This window comes from Drosophila suzukii, chromosome 3 (genome assembly GCF_043229965.1).
Source record: "Drosophila suzukii chromosome 3, CBGP_Dsuzu_IsoJpt1.0, whole genome shotgun sequence".
Lineage (NCBI taxonomy): Eukaryota > Metazoa > Arthropoda > Insecta > Diptera > Drosophilidae > Drosophila > Drosophila suzukii.
The window spans coordinates 17829653-17856843 of NC_092082.1; the positions used below are offsets into that span (position 1 = coordinate 17829653).

A 27191-nucleotide genomic window follows, 5' to 3' on the forward strand; every position below is an offset into this window, starting at 1 on the left:
TTTTATGTTTACAACTTTATGGGTTCATAAATATATCTTATTGACTCCCTGATACCCTGCAGTTAACAGCTGATTCAAATTGAAATTCAAGTTCAAATCCCCGTCCTATTGTTAATCCAACACAGTCGCGGTCAACAAATAGGTTTTGTTTAAAGGTTTAACTTAGTTATATGTTTTGACTAACTGATTGTATTTGTGTTTAAAATTCATCGCAACCTAGAGAAAATGTGTCCTTAGCTTGACTATATTTTATGAATTTTTATAGATTTAATAAAAAAATGTAAATTAATTTTAAATTTGCAATAACGTATTAAAAAGTAGCGATAAAAAAATGTAAAATGTTTAATATTTGCAATAACCTATAAAAAAGGTAGCGATATGAAATATAAAATGCTTAATAAAGTTTATTTTTGAAGAATTTTTTTGAAAGACCTACTTTTGTGACCATTGCTGTAGAAATGCCGACAAGTAAATTGAATAAAATTAGACCCTACAAAATGTGAATAAAAGAACAGGTAATTTGTCGCCTTATACTTGCATAGTTAATAATGTTTTATGTTTACAACTTTATGGGTTCATAAACATATCCTATCGAATTTCTGATACCCTGCAGTTAACAGCTGATGTTGCGCCGCCGCAACCAGGCAACTCACACACACAAGCGCGAAGAGAGAGCGAGAAATACATACATATATATTCTCTCGCTCTCTGTCGCGCTGCGCTTTTTCGCTCGGCGATCAGTTGAAATTTAGTCACCCGCGCGCGGAGTTCTTTTTGCCGCGTCGTCCGCAAATAGTTTTATTTTGTTTTTACTTAACTTAATTTCGTTCCGTGTGACTTTTCGCGAGTGACGTCGCCGTTTTCATGGGAATACTGCGCACATATGGAAATCGTAAGGAAATAGTTGCTGTTGTTGTTGTGGTGTGGCTTAACCAAAGACACGCGTCGCTTTTCCGCGTGTCTCTTAGTTTTGTGGATAAGCAGGGCGCCATTTGAAAAGCCAACAGCTGTGCGCGCAAAAATATATAAAAATTACATATATGATCAAGTGCAAAAAGCTGGCGTTGTTTAATAGAAATTAAATAAATAAAAAAAAAACCAAGGAAACGTGCAAAAAGCTGAGAGAGCGGTGCGTGTGTGCTTGTGAGCGCGCTCTCTTTTATTTATTGCGCAAGCAAAAGAGAGCGCTTTATAAATATTCTTTACATACATATGTACATACATATATGTGTCTGTGCGTACCTGAAAATATATGTATATAATTTATTTGATTATTTTCAATTGTATTAGAAACAACAACAAAGCGGTTTGCTGAATAAGTTGATTTTGAAGTGCATTTCTTTGTGACCAAAAGATCGCTCCAAACTTCAAAAATCGAGCAAGGCTATATATATTTGTATATGTATGTCTGTGGGTTCAGAGCGCAAGCGTCGCGTCGCCATGCGAATGTTAATGAAAAACACAAACCCCTGAAAATCGACAGCAGATAAAATAAACAAAAAAACAAAACATCACCATATTATCACACAAAAATACAACAATACGAGAACCAACAAATCAGCAAACGGAAATAAGGCAGCAGGCAAGTTCATCAAAAATATAGAGTACATACATAAATTAAACGACACGAGCGACATTCGCTCACCAAACTAACTTAAAAACTGATAAGACTCGAAGGTAAAAAGTACTCGATTTGCCAACTCTTTGCGATCTGCCCTCTCGCTCTGACCCGCTATCAGCTGCACTCTACATGAGTGGTCGGGAATATCCGACATGGCATACCCTGCAGCCAATAAGAACCGCTTCTGAAGCAACTATAGGATATAGAAATGGTATTCCATATGAGATTAATGAGTCAGAAGTATATGTTTAAAAAATGTCGGACTCGATTAATCCAAATCTTTAACTTCAAAGTTCAGGGTTGCAAATATTGTTCATAGCTTAAAAATAAAAAGATGGTAATGCTTATTTATTTAAATTTATTATCAAACCTTTTTTTAGACCGGAAGAAGAATATCATCAGCATATAAAAAATAAATTCCATTTATTAATATTAATGTTCGGGAACCATGCTGTTTAAAATAGTTCGTAATCTGGAGCACTCCTGTTTTATTTACATTTTCCCAAGAAAGGTGCGAATTGTTTTTTAGGTGTTTCCATTCTCAAATCTTTTATGTTATCGACCTAAAACACTCCCTTTGCTCTACATAAATTGAAAAAAAGGTACAATTGAGGAATGACAAAGAAAAATGTATTTTAAATTAACTTGGGAGCTCTATAGACGTAACAGGATTCGAGAACCTAAAAAAATTGAAAATTGTCTGATTATAAAATGTGTTGCATATTTCAAAAAATCTGGATGCTGTTTTATAGTGTGACCGAATATCTATGTGAAATCTTTGGGTGAGACCACACTTTTTTACTATAATTAAAGGCAATTAAAGTTATATTTTTGGAAAAATGTGTGCCAAAATAATTATCGGAACTTCTTATATTGTTTTGTTATTTCGTAGCGTCGCTATATTTTATTCTCTCTTTTATCGAAACAATTACAAATTTAAATTATAATTATCTTTTTGTGACCTTTATATTTTTTAACTGTGCCACATTCGTGTACAGTTTATCTGTACAGTTGTGTTGAGATACAAATTGAACTAACCTAGTACACCTAATACATCTCTAGAGGTCTGGCAGATAAATATGTATACACGTGCTGGAGATGGCATATCTCTCGTTATCACAGGCGGTTAATCTAACGAGTACGTGAGAAGGCTAACAAGCTTCGCGTGGATTTATGTAACATTCATAGCTCCAAAATGACGGGGCTGAGGCCAGTTTTCACTATCCGAAAGTCTTATCAAATGGTGCTACAAAATGCACCAAGAAATGCCTAAACTCATCCATTTGGCGGCGTAATTTGCTTTGGGTCCGAACCACTCAGTTCAATTCGTTTCACAACCGGTTTGGGTTCCTGTAGTTAAGACTCATCTCACATCGGGGGTACACCTCACAGGAACTCCATGCACTGAGCCATCAATCAGTGCTACAGTCAAACGTCTGTAACTATGACTTGACTGAGGCTTGTAAATGGCCTATCCAAGATCTTAACTTCGTAAGAGAAATCAGACTCTCAAATTTTGTATATTTCTGCAGGTTGAATCATATGTTGAGCCGGCATATTTCTTAGTAAAATAGTTTAAACCAAAAATTTCAAAAAAATTTCTTTTGTAATTCAAATATCTTTATATTTTACATTTAAATACCAAGTCTGCACTGAACAAATTGATACTCTTTCTAAAATGAATAAAACGGTTGAGTGAGTTCCTTTTCTAAAATTCTCATATGTAATATTATCAAGAAAATAAATATTATTTGATATATTTAAATTACAAAATCGATGGTTTAAGCTAAAGAAGTTGAACTGTATATTTTCCTATGAGTATGTGCACTCGGACAACAATGCGTTGTCAATGAAAGCCGCAAACTGGTTTCGGCCTAGGAAAATCAACGCAACAGTAGTGCAAAGTTAGCCGGTGAAAACGCTGTGAGCTCGACCACCACATACCCATGCACTTCCCAGAGAGTCTTAAATATCGGGGTATTAGTTTCATTGTAAACAAAAAGAACCACGCCAGAAGGGCACCCAAAATATTATTTATACATTTTTTCTGTTTTAAGCAATTTGATAAATGATACTCGTTGTTGACTATTCAATTTCAGGCAGCACAATTATAACTTAATATAAATATAATATTACCGGGCACGTGTTGCCAGTATGTAGGTGTTTTGGGCAATGCCGAGTTTTGGTTTTCTTGCTTATAAGATTGTAATTTATTTAATTTTTGAGTAAGTACTTCTGCAATTTTAATTTAAAAATGTTTAAATCTTTCAACAACGATCTCTATAAGGATCGTTTTTAAAAATACTATTAGTTAGTAACAATATATAAATAATATAAATCGAAAAAATTGGCCCCATCTTTCAAACCACCTCCCCAACTACCATCTTTATTGATCAAACGCACCGTCCGCAACTCTCTCGTTACGCTATCATATCGATTGTTTGCAAGGTAAATTTGATCAGTCTATTGAAAAGTTAAGTCTGCACGCATAATGGAAGGGTTTTGGTCCACCCTGGCGTGAACTCTTCGAACAGAAGCAAACAGCAAGTGGTAACGTAATACCCGATCGGATCGGACAGATAAACAAAAGCGAATCAAACTGGAGTCAAGACCAAGTGAATCATAACATCAAATCTGGATGGGGCTCCTCCACGCACAATGAAATTTGAAATCGTCAACCAAGCATAGCGAATAATCAAACGCAACCGAAATCGATATCCGTATCGATACGCAGAGCAAGTGCAAGGGCAGAAATAATATCGAAATAATTGCAAAGATCAGTTGACAGGACAGTGAAGACTCGTCTAAACTTAACCACAATGCTGGCGGCTAATTGAAGCTTTGGTAGGGACTCGCATCTTTATGGAAACAGGCGTTTGAGGGGCTGATTGTTATTGATATTCTGATCATGGCTTCCCATGCGGTTACGATCATTGAAGTGTGCGGTTATTTAAATCCTGCACCGGAAAAAACGTCGTCCTAAAACTTGAATTTTCGGAATGTAGGACTAGTTTTATTGCCTATAGAGTGTAAGGGAAAATATATTCTATACATTAGTAGGTAGTGTTGCTTACGTTTTTGAAACTATACAAGCGATATGTAAGTTTTACAGTTCTGTATTTTTGTTTTTTGTTTTTTTTTCCAGTGTAGCACTGAATACAGACTTATGGGTACTTAACTGAGCAGACCCTATAGAGAACAAATATTTCAGTCATTTCTGTTTTTTGTTTACCAGAGTTTGCACAATATATCTTCGAAGTCGGCTTCATGAGCCATTCAATTCACGTTTCGCCATGAATGTTAAGTTACAATGGTCAACACAATTTAAAACAACCCATTTCGAGCCGGTGAGCTATTCAGTGTTAGGAATAAAGGGGTCTCAATGACACAACCACATCATTATCATGGTTGTTTGCACTTTGTATTAAAATATTATTAACATCTGTGAAAAATCGTAAGTACGCTTTTAAAAGAGGACCAGAAACTCAGACAATATGGTCACGTACTTTTAAAAAGCTTTAAATATGTACTTGGATGCGAAAAAGGGAAAAAACGGACCTAAATACTGATTAGGACGTACTAATTTTTAAATAATTTGATTAATTATTTGAAAATATAATAAAAATGTTAAATGTACTGCTTTTATAGGTGCCGAAAGTGAGCCTTATGCCATTATCTAACAACAACAAAAATACATTAAGCAATTCGATAATATCGAGTGATTGATTCCTTTTATTTATAGTGTTGATAGCAATGCAAACGAACTGGCTCATTCTTCAAGAGAATTGTTTATTGTCTTTGGACCTCTTCAAGATATAATTAACCTCGACTTATTGTATTTAAAAATAGAAAAAGATTGGGTATCTTAAAGTCGAAATGAAATGTTTTGGAATGTTTCTCAATTGAGTTCTCAGCCCAAACATACTATAATTGGCCTCGACTACTAGATGCGTACGAGAATTTAGAAACGAACAGGCAATGAATCATAATAATAATTTTTGTTTGCTTTCGGGAAGTTCTACTGAAGTGGCATTGACATTGATAAAGACAAGGGAACAAGTGAATAAATTTTAATTAGTAGATAAGATCGTTCTTTAAATACTTCGAAAGCAATAGATGTTTCTCCATAAAAATGTGTAATATGATAACGTCGTAATTGAAGGATTACAAAGGCGTAGATTTTAAAGTGGACAACGGAGTAAAACCAGTTGGCAAGTCATCTAACTATAAATACAGATTACACTGCCAAATCAGAGACACCAATCCACTCCATCAAGAAAAAAAATTGCCCTGGGCAATGCAATCACTCGTATACATACGGCCGTTGGAAACGGAACCAAAACAATATCGGCCAACCCGACCAAAATCGCACAACCATACCAACGGGAACTCAGACAAGTGCGTTTGTCTGGGCTTTTTTTTTGGTTCGAAATCTTATCACAACGCGATGGCTGTTGACTGTTGTTTTTGAGCTTTGCTGGAAATAAAAATTGCTGGCGATAACATTTAGGCAATTTCACTGCTGTGTCCCTCTTTTCTGGCCCGGTTCAGTTCTCCGGGAGCAGCTAGCTCATCCCATCCACATATGTCAGTTGTTTCGAGTGTCAGTCGTAAATTGGAATTGTGTCGAATAGAGGAGATGGACTTCTGATGACGCCCGCTGCAAGTATCTCCAAGTGTTGGCTGTGTATCTTTGGCTATATAGGCCACGTATCTGCAAGTCCATGTACAGCAAGAAAGCACTTAGAGAAAATAGTCAACTAACTATAACAGGTTCAAGATTGGGTTTAATGTTTAAAGTATTTATTGGCTTTAAGTGTTTAAAGTTAAAAGATTTAAGATGTTTAGGGATAATTACAATTTCATCAATGCATAACTTCTATATTTTAAATTTACCCGTGTTTATTTGAGGTATCCTTTGGTACTATTTAAAATTTGTTATAGGTTACTCTGAGTGTAGATTAAACGTATATTGATTCGTTTCGAGAGCGGGGTACAACTAAATAGAGTGAAAGTTTCACTTGTGCTGTATCTACTGTACGCAAGATAATGGCTCCCCCAACACTCACAGATTCGAACCCACACAAACGCATGATATATGCGATTACTTTTGCTCTTTTGCTGTATTGGGTCGCGTTTATCAATGTAACGAGTCGCTGCCATCCTTTGGCGATGATAAATTGACAGCCTGCACTTGTCCAACGTTTTCGTTTAGTACTCCGCCGTTTTCCGATACTGCTGAGGTCACTGTCACTTAGAATGGCAAAATGTCAGATGCGATTGATCGCAGTCGAGTCGAATATTCTGAGTTTTACGAGCTGTACGACTGAAAGCGTAGAGTGAAAGTAAAAATGATCATAAAAATATAATTTTAAGGGTTGTATCTTTCGAACCCAGTCTGCTGCGCTTAAAATATTATATTTTCTGTAAGGATTTTCTTTAATTTAATGCCATATCACTCTTGTCTAATAAACGAGACTCTTGAAAACGACACAAATTACTAACATAAACACTCGAAAGATAAAATCTTACTACATTAGCTTGGCCTTTTCATCTTTATACTCTTGAAAAATACAAGTGCTAAGGTAAATGATAATGGTTTAGATAATGTGAAGATTACACAGTCGACATCATTTTTATTTACGAGGACACTTTTAAGGAATACTTAGCAGAACCGCAAAACTATATTAGTTTTAGATTTATTATGGTGTTGAAAGGCTGATACAAATTGGATATCAAAAATGGGAAAATCCGAAATGAGAAAACCCCCTTTGAAACTTGAGTTCACTGTTTATTATTTAAGACTTACGCGCACACTCATAAGTTGATTGAATTCGCCATTCGAAATTCGCCAAAGTGGTGGCATTAGGGGTGCTGATAGCTGATAGAGAACCGAATCCAGCAATATACATACATAAGTGCTGACCGAGCGAATTACCCGACTTTTAATCAGTTTACTAACGCTCGATTCCACACTCTTTCTCTATTTTCCAGGGGTTTGAAGTCCGCTGGCTTCGGAATGTATTCCAACAAGGAGACAAAGAGCGCGGCAAAGGCGCAGAAAAAGGCGCAAAAGGTGACCAAGAAGCAGCAGCCAACGAAACAGTCGCAACCGTTGCCAAATGGCAATAAAGTGAAATCACCAGCGAATGCCAAGAACTCCCAGCCAAATAACAACAATAATCAAACCAACATCAACAACAACAATAACAATAGCAATATAGTGCCGAATAACAATAGTAAGAATAACACATTGCCAGTTAACACGGCCCAGAAACTGAAGGAGCACTACGAGGCGGAAAAGAGGAACCAGAGTCTTATAATGGGTGCCAACACATTGCCGGGCTATGAAAATGTTCCCAAAATGGAGCGATCCAATAGCTTTTCGTTGCGCACCAAGCTGAACAAGCTGATTAATCACCTGACGGGCAGCAAGGAGAATCTATCGAGGATCGATAACGATGGTGACTCCAGCCGGACACCCTATCTATTCACCCGTAGTCGTTCCATGATCCAAATGAGGCGGCCAAATCGCCGAAGTTTCATTGAACCCCAGCTGGAGCAACTGTCCGAGGAAACGGAAAAGTCAGGTGATCTCACCTCACCGGCATCGCCGCGCAAGACTTCGGTGGCCGATTTCGAGGTCAGTTCGCCGGTGCTCCTGCGAAGGAGTGAACTTACGTCATCGGTGAGGACTCCAACACGTCGACAATCCGCCCAGCCCTTCACATCGACGCCCCTGGAGGAGATGCAGCCGCCAGGACCGCGCAAGGGTTCAGTGATGTCACTCAATCAAACGGAGCCGCCCACCAATCCCCAGCTGAATTTCCAGAAGAGACGATCCAACACGCTCATCGCCTCCTTCAAGAGCACCTTTAGTGGATTTACCGGCAGCAGTGGCGGGGCCGAGAAGAAGGAGAAGATGAATCCCAAGTGGAGTGCCTCGCTGCAATCCCTGCAGGCCATCGACAATATGGTCAGCTATGCGAACATGTCCTTCATTGACTACGACAAGTTCAATGGCTATGAGAAGCAGCTGGAGCGGCAGCAGTCACTGATGAGTTTGGCGGAGCAGCCGGTGCCCACCGCCACCCAACTGCCACTGCCCCCTTCGGCCTTGACCCACTCGCACTCCCATTCGCCCTCGCCACTGGGAGATGCTTCGCGCACCTCCGTCCACCTGGGCTCCTCCCTGGATGAGTCGGTCAGGACGGTGGTGATGCGCCGGAAGAGGAGCAAGACTTCGCTGGAGGGCAGGAGCAAGACCTCCCTGGAGGGCAGGAGCAGCATGGCCAGCCTGAACAGTGCCTACAACCTGGACACCGATTACGAGCACAATCTGGACCGAGTGCACAATGTCTATCGTGAGAGCTTGGACTCGCGCACTTTGGAGCTGCTGAACCTGCGATCCCGGAACTCCTTCATCCAGGACCAGGCGGTGCTGTTCGATGCCCTGAATCTGGAGGACGGATCGGTGGCTCGGCGGTGCGCCCTGTGTTCGAAACGCGTTGGCAGGAGCGGAAGCATGCGGCAGCAGCAGCAGCGGGAACGGGACGCCGTGGACGGGCGAGGGAATCCAGTAAAACAGGTGAGTCTACCTTTTTTTTAAAAACAAAAAGTGTTACTCCTTTTTTTAATAATTAAAAAGGCTAAGGTTTGAATATCTTTAAAGTAATATTTAATCAGAACTTTGAGATATCCTAACTTAACTGAAAATTATCTTAAACTTTTGTTCAGTTTTCTTCCTGCCACCTCGAAAAATCCCTTCTTTAAATCTGCTTTAAGCCTTAAGTTACAAAAAACGCAACAAGGAACCCTTGTTTTTTAGTTCTTAGGTTTCGAAGATAGAGTGACTTACATGTGTATGTAATAAGAAATTTTGAGTGCACTTATAAGAGTCATACTTTATACTTGTGACACATTATTATATGACTTCTGGCTATAGCTTACCGATAAATGTAGAGCATTACTCAGAGTAATCAATATTTCCTTGAACGCCTTAAATTTTTTGCCGGATGTTCCCATGTTTCTGAAAAGGGGTTTCTTCTTAAAGCGTCATCGATGTGGTGAACAGCTCATGAATTTGTCTTTCTGATCCAAGAAAAGAGTGAGATATTTGCATCTCTACGTAAGATGTGGGCAACCGCCAAGTTCTTCATCAACTTCTTAAAATGGAAATTCCAGTCTGGCAAAAAAAAGGAATTTTATAAACAGCTACACAGGGCTGACCCATAAAAGCGTATAACTGATCTTACACAAAGCAAAACAATTATTAACACTTATTTAACAAATATTTCGGTTATTAAGTTTAAAAGTGAAAAGTTTTTTAAAGAATTGGTACAAATTTAAAATAATCTTATGTACAAATTGAAATAGACTTCTTTAGTTTTTAAATTTTTAAAGTTTAAAGGAGAGTCTATGAAATATCTTCTGTAGACCCTTTTGTAGCCCATTAGTAGCCCAATTATTTTCCAAATGCACAACAACTTGTATCCGTGGCGTGGTCTTAACTATTTGTATTTGCCAAATCTAGGCCGTGAATCGTGAATGGAAATATTAAACAGTTAGTAGTAAATAGTACAGCGACAATTGACCCTTACGAACGTAATTTGATTGTGGATAAAAACTAATTTGCACTTAAATCGATCTAAGTTTATTCGGCGATTGCGATTGTCTTCCCCACTGCTCCACTTTTACTGCGTGTAGTCGGTGTCGCCCTTCGAATAATGTATGCAGGCCAAAACAGTGTCCAGCAGGTACAGTGCGCCCTCGATGACGCACAGCGATCCCATGGCAATGCCCACCTGGCGCTCCGAGTTCACATAGAGGAATCCCTCGTCGGACATGTAACCCTTCCAGTAATGCAGGGCCACTCCGCCCACGGCGATCCACATAATGCAGCCAACCACGTTCATGATGGTGTCACAGAGCTCTCTGAAAAGAATTGGGAAAAAGGTTATAAGATGGAAGTTGATGATTTAATTGGGTATAAACCAAATCAGCAAAGTGTCAGGTCAAAGTACAATGATATTAATGTTTACTAGTTAATGGTTGAATTATATTACTGGTAATGAGAACCTTGACTTTGCTAGATTATGTTTTTGTTGATTTCCCAATAGTATTTTTAACTCACCCCTTATGTTTGGTGGTTCCAAAGGCAAAGGCGATTGTGTGGCATCCAGTGTAAATCAAAAATCCAACCATAACGCCCGAGGCCACGATTTCCGCATCGGCGCTCTTCTCCTCGTTCAGATTCCAAGTGCCGCCAATGCCCAAGAATTCGCCACCATCGCCCCAACGGTACAGGAAGATGATCACCAGGTTGATGATCTGAAGTTTGGGGGAAAAAAGGGACGCAGGATAGCAATGAGGTCATGCACTTTGCGGATGAATCACTCTTTTTTTAGCCACGCCTCGCCGAACAACGCGGCGTATGAGTAACATTGCTAATACGCGAGGACTGATAAAACGCGCGCTTATCAGCCAAGTTATTGCGACTACCCAGGCAATTGCTCAATTCGGAAAATAAAATTCCGAAAAACTTACCAGCTTCAGGGCCTTGATGAATATAGAACCAACAGTTTCCACGGACACCATTTTGCACTAGATGAGGATTTTGTTTTCGTTTGGCTGGAATTTAGGGATGTACTTTAGTATGCACCCCTTTTTTCAAAGGCTGTTAATCAATGTGGCACTCACAATCTTTTCTGTAATTTTCACGCGGAAACTACAAACAAAATGATTCGTGTTCGTATCGTTGTCGTTCGTCGACTAAACGGAAAATATCACTGAAAGGCAACCTGTTGCTCGCCCAGTTCGTATTGTCGCCTAGAATTTGTAGCTTTTGCAATCTGAGCATACACGGTCAGCGATAAGATAAGCAGGCGATACGATAACAGGTATTCGAAATGGGTTACTAATTTGTTGGCGGTTCCCCGTGAGGCGGTAAGAAATAATACGGCCAGATACGCATGCGCCAGCCCCACCCGCGTATCTTATCGGCTGGTCTTATCGGGGCTCCGACGCCTTACATCGCGATATCAGGTGCTCCGATTTGCTGTTTCTTCTCCGAGCATTATTAAACATTATTCATGGCGACCACAAAGCCACAAAAGTGAAAACAAAGCTAGGGCTCTGGGGGACCGGAAACTGTCATTCTTGCGTCATCAATGGATTACTGAAATACTTTGGGGTGAGCCATGGGTCTGGCATTCCCCCAAGATAATGATTCCCATAATGCATCCCCAAAAAACCTTGAAAATCCACTGACCTTGCCACAATTCTATATGATCGATAGCCCACATTGATTACATTAGTGCTCGCTGCTGATTGAAACGCCTCGCACAAAGTCACTGGAACTAATCTGCATTTCAATTATCTCAACCCTAGCACAATAATCATAGTCGTAGTCCATGTTCGAGATTTCGAATCAATTGGAACACCACAATGCAAAATGATAGTGGCAATTGGCGAGCGAAAAACCTCGTCTGCGGTTTGCATGAGTAAGGGATCCCATCTCATCTATTTATTATGGTAAAGTGGGGGGTAATTGGATTTTTCGAGCTGTGGAGGAATATCTTAAACAAATAACTCAATTTAAAGAGATCGTTAGCTGTATTTATGCATCAAATTCTTTATTGATCGTGAATAAAAATAAATATCAGAAAAGGATAACATTTAGAATTTAAATTTTAAACTATGTTTGGAACCCAAGAAACAATTTTAAATAAAAAAAATTGGTGATTGAGAGCCTGGGAAACTTTATTGCACATTTTGCACCTAGTACACGTTGTTTTATTTTTAAAAGCACCATTCAATTTTACATTATAAATCATAAGTTCAAAACATGAAACAAACATGACATCACACGTCGTTAAGAGGTTTTTTTTTATGACCTGCCATTGAGTAGCAAGTATACACACAGATTCATGAGTACTATATATAAACAAGTATCACTTACTCGGTTCCAAGTATTATTGGGTTTCATTCGGAGGCTGAGTAACCCGAAAATTATGGTATAATAGTTTCTGGGGGTGCATAAATCAACAAAAATAGTTCCACCGCAGCATAATTGTTAAATGATAAAATGGTATAAAGTAAAGAAAACGGATTTTGATAAAAAAATATCTCCAGGAAAATTGTAAAATATTTAATATTAATAAGGTAAATTGTTTACATATTGTGCACTTTATGTTAATTTTTTGTAAAATTTTATCATTTTATTGAAATTTTTGAAAAGTATAAACCGACCTTAAAGTACTGTATCGTTTCGAATTGTTTTTACGACTTCTAAGAATTCCGAGACTTAGCAATTGTCTCTTTTTTAAACTGATGAAATGCTTAAAGCCAATAAATAAGATTTCTTATACACATACATATGTACAAGCAAACATTGCATACATGCGGGACCCGACTTTTTAATCCAGATATAGAAATGCATTGGATTTTACAATGCAAATTATCTGGGGCCTGAATCAGTAGAGGAATTTCTTCTTTCCAAATCAAGGCCAGAGGTTGGAGTGTTCTTTCTTCAGGCTTCTCCGCAGCCGATCCCCTACCGCCTCCTCCCGATTCTCGTATCCCCATGGAGTCCCAGAAAGAGTCTTTAAATTTGGAACTTGTCTCCGCTGCATTTGCGGCCGATGAATCATCGGCAGAGAGAAAAAGCAGCGTCAGAACAACAAAAACCGGCATGCAACTGCCACCAATACAAGTGCAGTGCTGCTTTGGAGCCCCATCTCTCTACATGGAGAATGGAGAGAGCAAAAGAAAGAGAGACGGGCTCAATAGCTGCCAGCTTTTGCGTGCCATCAGGGTCCAACTATTTGTTGTAATGAGATTTAAAAAAAAATCGTATGGATTTTTATTATAAAACTCCAATACCAAGGTGTTTTTAATGCATTTTAATATATGTAACACATGACAATATTAACAGTATTAGCGATGGCAAAAATGTTGCTTATATCCAATTAAAAATCGAACTATTTATAAAACTAGTCCGCATGTTAAGCTAAATTAAATTGAAATTGTATTCCCTACTTTAAGTTTTACATGCGAAGACAAAAATACTTAGTAGTTCTTATTCAACATTGTTTTACAAAAGTACGGTGATATGAATTCGTAACAATATGAAACCCTTAAGAAAATGAAATCTGTACATCAATTTATTCAATATTCTTTCATAAATAGACATTACTCGGTTTCTAATCCTTCGTCCCATTTAGCTATAAAATGGCCCACATGGCTGCACTACAACTGAAGCTTGCTTTCCAGAGAATGTTGTAGCGGTCAGCATTTGAGAGCGCCGCTTAACATTACAAAGCATTACAGCAATGTAAAATGTATATCAAGCGAGAGTATTTAGCAGATACTCACAAACACAGCTGTAGATTAGTTATGACTATTTGCACACCTTTTGGGAAGCACTTACCTGCCTTTTTTGGGCTACCTGGCGTCAATGAGGTGTGACAGCGATTTGGTAATGAGATTGAAGTTCGCTCTCTGTGGGCGGATTTCAATTAATTCGGCAGACAGTCGCAGAGTGACTCAGAAATCAGAAAACTGCAAAGAGCACATGTGGCGGGGAGCTTTTCGATTTTGTTTTGATTACCAATTTGATATCGCCTCTTCTCGATGTTTTTTTCGCCGGCTGCGTTGTTGCTATTTATGAATGAAAGTTCCGTTTGTTTACTTTTGCGCTTTTGAGTGTGCGCACAAAGCTCTCTCTTTTTCGAAGAGAGAGTAAGGTAAAAGTGAGAGTAAAAGAAAAGAGAGATTCTTATCACCTGAGTTCAAAACACACTCAATCGCATTTCAATAGTTGTAGCCACTTGAAAAATTGCGGTAAACGTATGTGCTGCAAAAACTGTAAACTTGGAGAGTTTTATGAGTTATTTGGTTCTCGACTTCCAATTAATTTTAATGTGTTCTTGAACAAACAACATTTTCAACCCCGATATTTACTCTCAACTTTGAAACGGTCGAAAATGTATTTGGCCGGAATTTTATGACATTTACCCAACGCCTGCATTCATATTCATAGAATTATAGATATTCAAACGCACAGCAGCGGTAAATATAATAGTGCTAGGGAGGGGAAATTAAATTTTTTGTTGGAAAAACTCATATTTTCCTTTTTATTAAGTTCTCTTGTAGCTTAAACAGAATAAAGTTATAACAAAATTAAAAGAAAAAAAATTCAAAGAAAGTTAGTTATGATTATGATTACGATTAAGTAAGTTATGATAAAATTCAACAGTACGTATGAGTGATATACCCTAAAGGCACATGATATTCATTTGTAGTTTAAGTAAATAGCATAAAGTTATAATAAAATTGTTAGAATGTTAATTAGACGACAGTACGTATGAGTGATATACTTTATTATATTTGTTTCCAATACATTCATATAAGTAAGCCCTAATTGCATTGTAAAAGATTGAGAGTACGACCTTAAAACAAGAATAGAGTTTTATCAATCGATTTATTAGTTGTAAACAATTTTTAACAAAGTTTTATTTCTTAGAAGCGCAAGTAACAATAAAATATATATACCTTTTAGTTAATTTTACTATTTTTTTTATATTTAATTTAATTTACCAGGAAAATATATGATCAAAAATTAAGAAATATAAGATGTATAATACCCTGTTTCTATTATTTCAACTACAACTGTGCCAGTACAGTCATAGACCTTTTTGTGGGACTGGGTACACGGCCTCCTTGTTTAACCAGACCCACGGCCGAACCCCATCTTCGTGTCGTTATCCTTATCAGGCGAGTGTTTTTTCTGTTTTCTCTGCCGCCTTCGTGGGTCCTTTAAACGAGCGGATGGCGTCGCAGTCGCCTCAGTTCGTCGGCAGCCGTCCCACAGTGCGGATGACCCAAAAATCGGACCGCGGACCGCCGACCTTTGACATCATCATTTCGCTCGCGTTCGCAATTTTTACCGCGCTGTCACCGCGGTTTTGAACGCTTTCGTTCCGCTCTGTGTTGGTGCTGTTTTTTCGGGGGCAAAAAAAAAACACAAAAAACAGTGTAAACAAGACAGCAGGAGTTACATGACTAAATAAAGTAAAGGCCCCGTCGTTCAATAACAAATCAATTGAAATATGTATACCCGCTATGCTGGATGCATCCACGGTAAACAAGACCTCGTATATGATTGTTTGTTTGCAAACATCGGATTCGTTACCAGATTTTGCCTACGGTGCACTTCGCATCTAAGTGACACTGGTGACCACAAGATGTGCATATAAGACTGGATGAGTAATCCCAAAAACCTCCACATAAAAATTAGATGCAAAACATTTCTTGTCAACTCAACTTAACAAATAAGCTCGCTTTAAAATGCGATTCATTTGGTTGGTATAATTTGTTGGTTTAATCAATTTAAAGCAGACAAATTGAGGAGAATTTAAAGTTTTTAAAGATTTATATTTATAGTTAGTTCTAATTTAACGTTCTTTAAATGTTTAAATTGTTTTTCTAAAAGGCTTACTATTTTAGGCAGGAAATAGGAAATTTAACTAATTTTTTTTAGTAAAAATATATTCTCTTAATCTTTAAATTATTGTGTTCTATTTTTCTGAATCGCACTGTAAGACATCCATGGTAGATGTGTCACTTATCCTTGTTTGAAGCTATTTGAATGGTGTCCTTGATTTTGACGTTTGCTTCCGTGACTTTAAAAGGTCACTAAATAGATAGAAAGAATCGCAAATTTTTAAAAGTTCACATAGCTTTAACCGGATAGCTTTTATAGTAAGAATTCATTGGTTTGTTTACTTTTCGACACGGAAATGCCTTATCTTTCCACAGAATGATCTGCATTCTATTTGCATGGTCCAGAGTAGAGTAGAGGTTGAAATGTGGCCATAAAAATTCAATGAAATCATTTAAATCAATGGCTTTCATTATTAATGAATGTTATGGCCTGTCGTTGACTCGTTTACATTTAAACATTGAACCATTTAGTAAATGTGCTGTCTACAGACATATGGTAATGAAATCATTTCGAACAAGTCACAGAGATTTTTCGTATTAAAAAGGATCTAACGCATGGTACTTTGATCTGCTTTTTTCATTTAGTTGTAAAAATAAGTATGTCGATATTTGATTTTACTAATTACGAAATAATAAAAGGGATTTTGCTTAAATAGAGTGGGTTTTTAAAGTAACATCTTTTAATATTTAACTCTCGTTTCTAGCGGAAATGTAGCTTTAATTGGTATCTTAATTTCCTAAGCTGCTCTACTTATCTGAATTTAAAGTCTTAAATTTTCCCTTTGTAAAGTCTTAAATTCTATCTCCCATGAATATCTCCCCCAAGCAGTGGATTAATGTTTGCTCCACAAGAAATAGCTCGTGGCATTTATTTCGCTGCGACAGAGATTTGTAAATTTGTAATGCTTAACATACTTTTGGGCATAAAAAGTACTAGATAAATGTAATCATGGCGGAGCGCTTTCTTTATTGGAAACACAAAGGCGAGTGGGTGGTCCCGACCTCCTGTGCCACTTTTTGGGCCTCTCCGGAGCCTTCAAATATGCATAAACTAATTTTGGCTTATGCAACATACTTTTTGGCCCGGCCCACGGCATCGATGCTGCGCCCCTTCTCCCCTGCTGTAATATTCATTACCTAGCCAGCCCATATGTGCTCCTCCCCGTCCGCCGCCGAAACATTTAAATGCTAATAAATTTCGTTTATGAGCGACAGGCGTGCCGGACAGCCGTGCACGTGGAAAAACTAAGTTCCGCCTATCAGTTCAATCAGAATACCATTCGGAATATTTTCCAATAGGTCACGTCAATTGCACTGAGGTGTATAGTATTATCATATACAGTAGTAAACCATGGGCTGAGAACCCTTCCTTTTAAAGGAACGTAATTTATGTAACCTATAAGCTGTGTATACATTGGTAATACAGATATGTTTTTAAGGTAGTTGAACACTTAGGGATTAAATTAAATATTAATATAATTAAAGAGAATATATAAAAATGTATTTACCTAATCGAATACCTTAAAAAAATATAATATTCAAATAGGATCAGAGTATACTAAACACGAAATCTAGGTTTTCTAAAAATATTTATTTCATTCTAGGATAAATTGTTGAAATTTTAATAGAACCTTCTTTGTTATTATATTTTAAGAAGACTATTATACATAGATAAAATTCTGACGTTCTCATTTGAGTTGAAAATGTTCTTAGAAATATAACGACATTTTTAAGTTGAAAATGTTTTTATTTTGCTCGAATCAAGTTGAGTTGTATGTACAAATAAACTATTAGTTTAGTCCTTAGTGTATACTTATCAAATCAATTTAAATTATCAAATTAACTTTTCTCTTTTCACTATTTCGTTCTTATATTGATACCAAAGTGTACTTACACGGTTTTTTAGAACGAATGTTCTCAATTCAAGAACAATGTTCTTAGATAGCTTTCTCTGTGTAGTTTTCCTTTATAAATCTATAAGGGTCTGTAAATATTACGATAATATTATCCAGATCCAGTTATTGATCCATCTGGCGGAGAAAATCCAATATATACTGTGATAAAATAATGTTTTTCCGTGTAGGAATTGGCACAGGTCTCCAATGACGTCCGTGCTAGGCATTCGTGACGTCCGGGCTCCGAAAAAAAGGTGCAAAGTCAGGTGGGGATGGGAATGGGGATGGAGATGGGGATGTGGATGGGAGGAGTCTGAGCTGCTCCTGCCCAAGGAGTACTCCGCTTCGCCCGACGAAGAAGAAGTGGCCACGGGAAATGATTTATGGCTGGCAGTCCTCGCTAAGGCTGCAAGCCAATTCCGTTCCTCGGTTTGTTTGGTCATCCGTTGGGCCCTCCGCCGGATGTGGGGGCCAACACAAATAGCTCCAAGATTTGTCGAATGCGTCGGCTGCTGAATATTCGGTGTTTTGTGTGTGCTCGGTGGTGTATGAATGTTATGTATACGCCGTGGAGCGTCATAAATCAATTTTAATGTGAAAATTATTGCCGCATACTTTTGGGTTGTTGTCGGGAATTTTTCATAAACAAAACATTACGGGAATTTGTGTAAGCCTGGGAATGAGAAGAATTTCTAACAATTCTGCCACACATGTGACACCTTAAATCTATGGGGATAATGTTACTTTATAAAAGTATCCGCATCTTTTGTTGGGTTTTTGGGCCGCATTTAAATGATGTCATTTTCAATTGTTCATATTTATTTTGAATGGCTGCTTCAAGAGGCATATAATTTAACAACAGTTTGCCTAAATTTAATAATACGTAATTTATTTTACCAACAAAGATATAAATTTAATTTTACATAATCATCGTTCTATACTAATCATTCATTATTTGTCATTTTCTTTCAGGTAATTAAACGTTTCTTCTTCCTTGCAATGAAGCCTTAGAATGACACAAGTTTGCAAATGTAAGTTTAAGACCTTGACAAATTATCTGGTTATTTACGAGGGCAAATTTCCTCTTAAGATAACAGAGAAAACTGGATGCAAAGCTTGCACCGGATACTGCAGACGCCTTTGAACATTTTCTTTTCGGCCTCTTTGGTGGAAATTATTGCTTTTGCCTTCCTTTTGGCCAGCAAAATAAATATTAAAAGTTCAGGGTCTTGCTAAACTTTAATGAATGCACCCACATCTCTGCGAAATCGAGAACACTTTTGACTGGACCATTGGCTTTGTGGGAGTATTCAAATTCAAAAGAATATTTTTTCCTAATACGAAAATTTAATAAAGTTAAACAAAATGCTGTTGAGATGCTAAACTTAAAGCAATTAAGTTCGAGCAAAAGCGCACAACTTAAATATTCCAAAAAAATATTTATTGTTATCAAAGATGTTTTCATAAGTCAAGTTTCTAGAAATAGTCTTAAACACTGTTTTAAAGTTTCTGCCACATCCTCTTAGCTGAATTTTCTTCAACCAGATCCGGATTAAGTTTTTGAGCAACACCATTCGGTTATTTTAGTCTTGTTATCTTATACACTTTTATCTTCTGCCCAGACTTTCAATTTCCACGTACGTGGCACCTGAAGTTTGCTGCGTGCGAGGCTAGGAAGAACTTAAATTTAACTTGCCACAAAGTTTATGAGCATCAATTGAAGAACTGAAAAACTGAAGACAGAAAATTCAGTCGATAAATTGGCCAAAATGTGGCAAACACGAATTGGTTCTCTGGTGCAGCATAAAATATATTTCAGCAATAAAACCAATCGAATTTAAGAGAAAGACATAAACCTATTTTGAGAAATTGCTGTGTGGAAAACGTATTTTCTTTAACCGATTTAAGCGGGAATGGGACTCAAAGCCTTTGTTTCAACTTAAGTTGTTTGATTTCCTTTTGAATTGGCTTCATTTGTCATTAAATTAACGATTTAACCAATAGAAGGATGAAGGCTGAGAGAAAATACGCTTTTTGCTTTGCGACCTTCACTACTATTGATCTAAAAAAAAGGGAATTAAAACCGTAAGTTCTCTCTCAACAAGGGCCCCATCTGCTGGCTGGGGAAAAGCCATTTTCCGAGCTATTTCTTGAATTAATCTCCTCGGAATGCTCCTGGCCCAGCGTGCCACATCCTTGGCAGGACGACACAAACAGACATTGAAAGGTGGGCGGTGGAGGGGCGGGCAAGTGGCTGCCCAGAAAACCAATTTGGTCATTATCTGAACACATAAATCAAAGTCAGTGCAATTAGCGCCAAGGTAGAAGTCCATTTTAAAATTAATTAAACCGAAAACAAATCCACAAAACGAACCGCACGAAGCCCACTCACAGCCGGATCCAAAACCCGCATCCCAGACTCGTCGGATATATATATTTATACTATATATATACAGATGGTAACCGCAAGCCAACAACACGGGTGAAAATCGAACGCTTTTCCGGAAGCGATGGCCAAACATGGGACAGCGACAAGTGGAAAACTCCTTGCTGGTTGAATTACAAACAAGCGGCAGGATGGATTTCCCGGTGATTCTGATTGCTCACTTTTATCCCGCCGACAAGAGAACTGAATAAAGCAATCCGAACGCATTTAATTTCACGCGAACTTCCTCCAATGGAAATTTATTACATTTAGAATGAAAAAAATTAAAATAAATATTTTATTGCTGTTGCCTGGATTTATTATAAAATGTTATTGGTTCTTAAAAAGAAATACCAATATGCAAAAATGCTACACTTGCGTACATGAGCTTTTTTGCACAAATACTTCATTTATCCACAATTAATTTAAAAATAATAGTTGTGGGTAAAATTTCGAGCTAGGCTTACAAAATACAGAAAGTATCGATTTAAATATAATTACAAGGATTTTAAAAAAGGGAAAATGTATACTTAAAATTAAGCAAGTGAGCAGGAACATAAACGAAAGAAAGGACTTTCAATTAGGTACTGGTCCTTAAAAAAAAACAAACACATTCAATTATGAACAATTGCTCAATGGAAGTCATTCAGTTAATTTGCACATTTCATTTGTTTTTTCATTTTTTTTGGAATCTAAGCATTGGGGGAAAAACTCGACGATTATCTTCCATTTATAATGGCTTCGGCTTCAGCTGGAATTGAAATCTAGTTTTAATCAATATAAATCACCAGTCGGCCCTCGATGGGCGCGTCAGGGGCATAGATTTCGTGTTCGCTGAATGCGAAGTGATTTATGCACTATTGGTAGGTGGCCGTCTCTAGCCTCCCATTTACCACCCACAACCCTCCAAACACCACCTAACACCTACCACCCACCGCCCACCACTCTCCCGTAATTACTGCCGGTCTGGTTTGGTTTGGTTCGATACACTGAGCGAAATCAATACTACAGCAGTGATATGTAATAAGCTAAAGGTTATCGACATCCCAAAATAAAGTTAAAACCATTATTTTGATTTAGATTGAATATTTTGACATATGTGACATTAAAATATAATGTTATTATTTATAATAATATTTTTTTTACTGAAAGAAATGTATTATATAAGTGATTGCTTTTGTATTTTTTATTTTATTTCTAAATGTCCTGTGAATCTGCAATTTATTTTGTAGAATTTGCTACCGATGGGGTGAAATATTTTCTCAGTATGTGCTGTTTTTTCGGGCTGGTCCGGTCTGTCGGCTCTTAATTTGATTTGTGTCCTGGGCGCGGCGGCCAGCGATGCAGGCTCACTCGGCCTTTCGAGGACTCCCGCCAGGTGAGAGGGGTGCGGCCTGGTGGACAGGAATGGACAGGAATGGACACGACTGGACTGGAATGGACTGGACAATGGTCACTGATTGTGCGGTGTCGTCTGCCGGTGCTGCATAGTTGTCGGCGATTTGCGGATTTTCGCAGGAGCCTGCCTGCCAATCGGGAGACTTCTGTCCATGACTGGACAAATCCGAAAAAATTAATTAAATTTTATAAATTGCGAAACAGTATTATTTAAGCTAGATAGCAATTCACCTGGCTGCTAAATCGAATTAAGTGTAGCAAACACAGAATAGTCAGGAATTTTGTCTTCTGTCTATCTTTTTTGGTATGACTTATTTAAATATAAATTTTCGTTTATATCCTCGTAAAACGAATGCCATTTTACAATAAATTTTGATTGGAGAATGTGGTTTTATTTGCATATATCTAAAAAAATATTCAATTTATTAAACTATGACTAGCTTAGTTTTTCGTATTGAACTAAAGCTACTTTAACTTTTCCCAGACTTCTGAATGATTTTGCCATCATACAATTATTGAAAAATATCAAACTTATTTACTTAGTAAAGTTTTAGAACAAAATACCTCTAAAAGTTTCGTAAAAATTGGTTTCTCTTATTTATCGGATTAAAACATTTTTCAAACGAAAATCTTCAAAGAACATTTCATAGAAAACTTGGCAAGCAAAAGTTAAAGACGGAATTAAGGCTGTCATGGTAGACATATGAAGCACCCTCCGCGGTCCAATTCCGTGCTGACGTCGTTCGATATTTCATTTTCATTTTCGAAATGGCGTATAAATTACGTTCACCCCTCAATTAGCATTCTCAAAAACCCGAAACCCGATAATGTCCGAGGGGTTTGGCGGGTGGGCGTGGCATTATCTTTAACCCCGACAACTGCGACGTCAAAAAGTTAGGGCTAATTAGCATGATGTGGATCAACAAGCGGGTAATAGCATCCAGAATTTAATATTCCCGGTCGAGTGCAGAAGCGGATGCAAAGTCTGAAATGTCCGCCCGCCGAGCATGTCGCTGCTGTTTTTCTGGTCGGTCTCGTGTTTTCAGCAGATTGAATGTTAAAGTTCCGCCGCCACCAACATCTCCACCGCCCGAGGAACTGCGACACCCACTTTGTTGCCAATTGGGGTCAGTGGAGATAGTACAAGGGAGCAGCTTTTCAGGGGGCAACGTAAGGTCACCACTCGCAAAAAAAGATGAAATCATTTTATGTTGGTGTCACTCGAAAGTTAAGAACCAGCTTTAAAGGTGGCTTTAAAAAATACATCATTTTTCGTTAGTCTTTAAAATGCATTCGAAATTTTCATTATTAGTTTTGAGGAATTATTTCCACCCTGCTGAACTCACAGACAATTCTAGTTGACTGAAGGCTTAGGCTAGCTTCAAACTGAAGAACTGCCGGAGAGCTCTTAAACTGAAATCACAATGAAATCAAGGGCAGTTACATACTATATAGAATATAGTATAGACACGCAGCTGACCCATAAAAAATATAATGGAACCGGGGGTTGGATACATATCGTATTTATCCAAGTGTAGTTTTGTTTGTGCCAAGGGGCGCTTCTTGTTTATCAAATTTATTTAGCAAATGGACCTCAAGCACTTTCGCCTCGCTTTGTTCTGCGCCGGGCGTCGCCGGATTGGTTCGGATGAAAATGTTTGCTTTGAAACGGAAACGGGGCTTGAGTGGCGCATCTCCGAGGACCCATTGCCACATCGCCATTGCCAGATTGCCACGCTGCCACTCAGACAATAAAGGATAACCGCAAATGTCCTGTGAAGCGGAGCGTGCCCCAACGAGCCAGGCATGCGTCATTTTCCGCTCGCTTAATGAAACGTCGCCAACAAGCCATACGGCGAAGATGCTGGCCCAACGAATCCGAAAATACAAATACCGAGAAAATCCGTAGAATGTTAAACTATTCTGCAAACAGCCCAGACAGACACGCACAATGCACTGGGAATAAAATTTGTAAAGGAAAAACATAGGTCGTTCGGTGGAAAATGTTTCATATCCCTCACTGATTTAAAAAAAAAAATTGTTTCTATCATTATTATCATTTATTTTGATAGTAATTTATATCTGATAACTGTAGTCTTTTTAAAGCCCATTTCTTAAGTCTGTAACATACAATTTTTATAAGAATGTATTGCTATAAGACAAATTTTTTTTGTAGTTATAAAACGGCTTAAGGATACTTTAAAACCATTTAAATATATTTTTCATAAACAAATCATTTAAAGTATTGGCCAAGTCTATTAAAATAGTTAGTTGTTGAAATCTCGAAAGAAATTTCTGTCCTTTTTCACCAATAAGAAGTCTGATTTAAAGGCAAATAGTTTTTTTAAGTGTATATCGATGGCATATCTTCAAAGTCCTGGGCGTATGGGACGACGCCTCCTCTTTTGATCCTTTCGGAGAGCCATTCTCGGGTTGTTGTAAATAATTGCCGGCACTTGAGGGGACGTCCTTGCCTCTTGTAGGCCCAAAATGGCCAACAAAGACGGCATTGTCGCTGGTGTGTGTTGGGGTATTAACGGTTCTGGGTCCTCGGCCGGGAAACGGAAACCAAATCAGGCTGACAAAGCCTTTCGAGCAACAAATGGCATAATGGAAATCGAATGTAAAATGCTGGCGAATGAAACGCTCGTAAGCAGCAATTTGCCTGAATAAATAATATTGGCAAGTGTCATCGAGTTTTCCCTTCTGGTCAGCATATATGTATACCACATATAGGGTGTGGTTATTTCAAGGATAGCCCCGCTGGGGAGCGAACTTCCTTTGTCATCTGTTAATTACAGCCACTGCGGGGACAATTGTCTGCCATTGATTAAGGCAGCAAAACACTTGGCTGCGAAGCCCTAGAAAATAATAAGCGAGAATGTCATTAAAAGTTTCCAAATGCTTTCAAGTACACCCGAAAGACGTAACTCAAACATGTTTGCCTCCGTGAGGATGTGTGCACACACTCGACTCACAAAGGACACGAAAACGCTATCCCCCTTTCGAAGCAGAATTTTCACATAATTGTAAGTGCTTAATCAACGTAACGTGAAGTGACACTCCAGTTTTCATCACTTTGACTCTACGCTCGAACATAACTACCGACACTCGATAATTTGATAAAGTTTTTACTACGTCCCATCGAATGCAAATTGCCTGAGACATTCCATTGATAGCCGGGCCTAATAGAATCACTTTGGCTGCCCTACTTACGGCATGTCATGGCGGGAATGGGTTATCCTTTGATGCCATTAGCGGGACGCAATTGTTGTTAACATCTCCACCAAGGAGCACTAAGGATAAAAGGCTCGAATAGCCAACTATGGGATTTCATAACGATACATGGATGCACTCAAAGAATATCGGATATCGTAAGAAAAAGACTTTTTAAAATCATGTTACATCTGTTAAATAAGATTCATTCTTAGGGAATTCGTTTTATTAAATGCTGAAAAGTATAAGAAAAAAACAATTATCACTTTTTAATGAAATCAGGGAAATCAGTTTTCAGAATTTAAAGATTTCAATATGGACATCTTGACAGTAAGCTCTTGAAGATCCTAACGCATGTGATCTATTTTCCTTTCTAACTTAAATCTTCATCAGTGTTTAAGTATGTTGAAGCGTAAGACAGTAAATCTTACTCCTAATCAATAAAAATGTTAATTAGTTTTCGATCCTAATGGAACCTCAGTGTTTTTTGATACAACCAATCTTACCCAGGGTATCCACATACAAACATAGCATCCAGGTGTGCGGGGTCATACATATATGTACGCCAAAGTGAGGTGGCGAAATTTGCCATTAATTAGTCTGCAGGTGTCGTTGGCCAGAAGAAGAAGAACAAGGTGGCGAAAGATGGCTAAGAATTTGACCGCGCCACGTGGATGGGCAGGTGGGTGGATGGGTGGCTAACGGGGGGCCAGTGGGCGGTTAGCGGTCGCCAGTTGGCGGAAGCGTGGCCTGCTCATAAAAATTGGCAAACAAAGGAAACTTTTCGCCGAAGGACGAGCCAACACGACAGTGCGTGAGCAAATGTGTCGACTGGTCTGGGGGTAATGTTCGGGCACGATTTACGTAAATTTTTATTACAATAATAACGCCCGGCGAGAACACAACGCGCGAAATATATTTAATGAAAGAAACCACAGCGATCGATTTGTGTATTGGCCTGGCCAAAAAGGCGAAAGGGAATGGCCGCCGGCGGGGAAATGGGGGGGGAATGCACGACGAGCCCTAATGATGACACATCCTGCGAGGTGGGGGAAATTATAGGGGGGAAAACGTGGCCCCCAGCCAACCAGTGCGAACCAGTTGCCGAGTATTTCCCAAATGACGTAAGAAGTTGCAAAAGGACTGCGCGCCAAACTGGCACGGATCAATAATCGATGTGTAAAAAGTCAGTGACTGTGTATAAGAAAGAGGACCTCATTAAAACTGCTCTAAAGATTTCTTGGCTGCCTGTTAGAAGGAACTTTCTAGCGAAAAATGGAAACCAATACATAGCCAGCTAATTTAGTGGCAGTTGATTGGTCCCCATCTTTGATATTTTCTACTTTGCCGGTAAAATTGGCTACATTAAATACCTAAATTGAATATAATGCACAATTGACTTCAATGTATACCCCAATTATTTGAGATTCCTTTGTTTTTCTTAAATTAAATTCAATAATTTTAGGATTGATGGCAAATGCAAAGCATTTTTTTAACGAATTAATTTATGAAAATCCATAAATCCACTGTGTATTAAGCCAAATCCTTCGACTATTTATGATTTTAATTAACTTACTAGATTTTACAAATACACTCTGTTAAACCCTTGCAATGCAATGCAATAAAATTGTATCACTATGAATATTTTTGCAGTTTGCCCATCCGTGACATCTTATATTTGCACACACAATGTACATACATATATTAAATTTTTGACCACAATATAGCCATTTCATGTTTTCGGTTCAATAAATCTAGAAAGTTGAAATGCCACACGGCATTGCACTTTAATCTATGAGGAATTTAACTATTCAGTACCAGGAAAAAAATAACAGTACGTTCTGAGAAATGCAGTCAGTTCTCCATTCAACTTGATTTCCTGGTAACGATGTGCTTGATTTTCTTCCTGGAAAAGTTCAACCCTAAGGAAAGGTTACACAGGTGCGAATTACACAAATTTATGCCGAATTCATTTGATTTGTGGGCCAGTTGGCGCAACTTTGTGTTCGCACATAATTCATTAAGCCCGCTGTGCTGTCCTGTCCCCACTTTTTGGGCCATTTCGGCTGTCAAACCTGGCGAAAACTAAATGTGCCCTAAGCCAGGCCGAGTTTGCGAGCTGTCACACATG

The 27191-nt window shown here is 38.2% G+C and overlaps 2 protein-coding genes across 5 annotated transcripts in view; one reads left to right on the forward strand and one right to left on the reverse strand.

Moving 5' to 3' along the window:
• The first annotated feature begins 738 nt into the window (after window positions 1-738).
• The window catches only part of LOC108006223 (rho guanine nucleotide exchange factor 5), a 54492-nt gene continuing 28039 nt past the window's right edge, over window positions 739-27191 (forward strand). Inside the window, exons 1-3 of one of the 4 annotated variants that reach the window (XM_036816476.3) lie at window positions 739-892; window positions 1291-1582; window positions 7616-9209. In XM_036816476.3, coding sequence (XP_036672371.3) covers window positions 7641-9209 — 1569 coding nt within the window. In that variant the 5' untranslated portion in view covers window positions 739-892; window positions 1291-1582; window positions 7616-7640. Of the gene's footprint in view, window positions 893-1290; window positions 1583-6158; window positions 6284-7615; window positions 9210-27191 lie in introns of those variants that run through there. The other 3 variants (XM_070996355.1, XM_036816477.3, XM_036816479.3) reach the window with 3 other exon arrangements.
• Window positions 10109-11469, reverse strand: Ssk (smooth septate junction protein snakeskin). The gene is made up of 4 exons (XM_017076549.4): window positions 11321-11469; window positions 11168-11251; window positions 10755-10951; window positions 10109-10555 (listed from the first exon to the last, which is right to left on the reverse strand). Exons 2-4 carry the CDS (start codon window positions 11216-11218, stop codon window positions 10315-10317), a joined length of 489 nt encoding a protein of 162 aa, XP_016932038.1. The 5' UTR covers window positions 11219-11251; window positions 11321-11469; the 3' UTR covers window positions 10109-10314.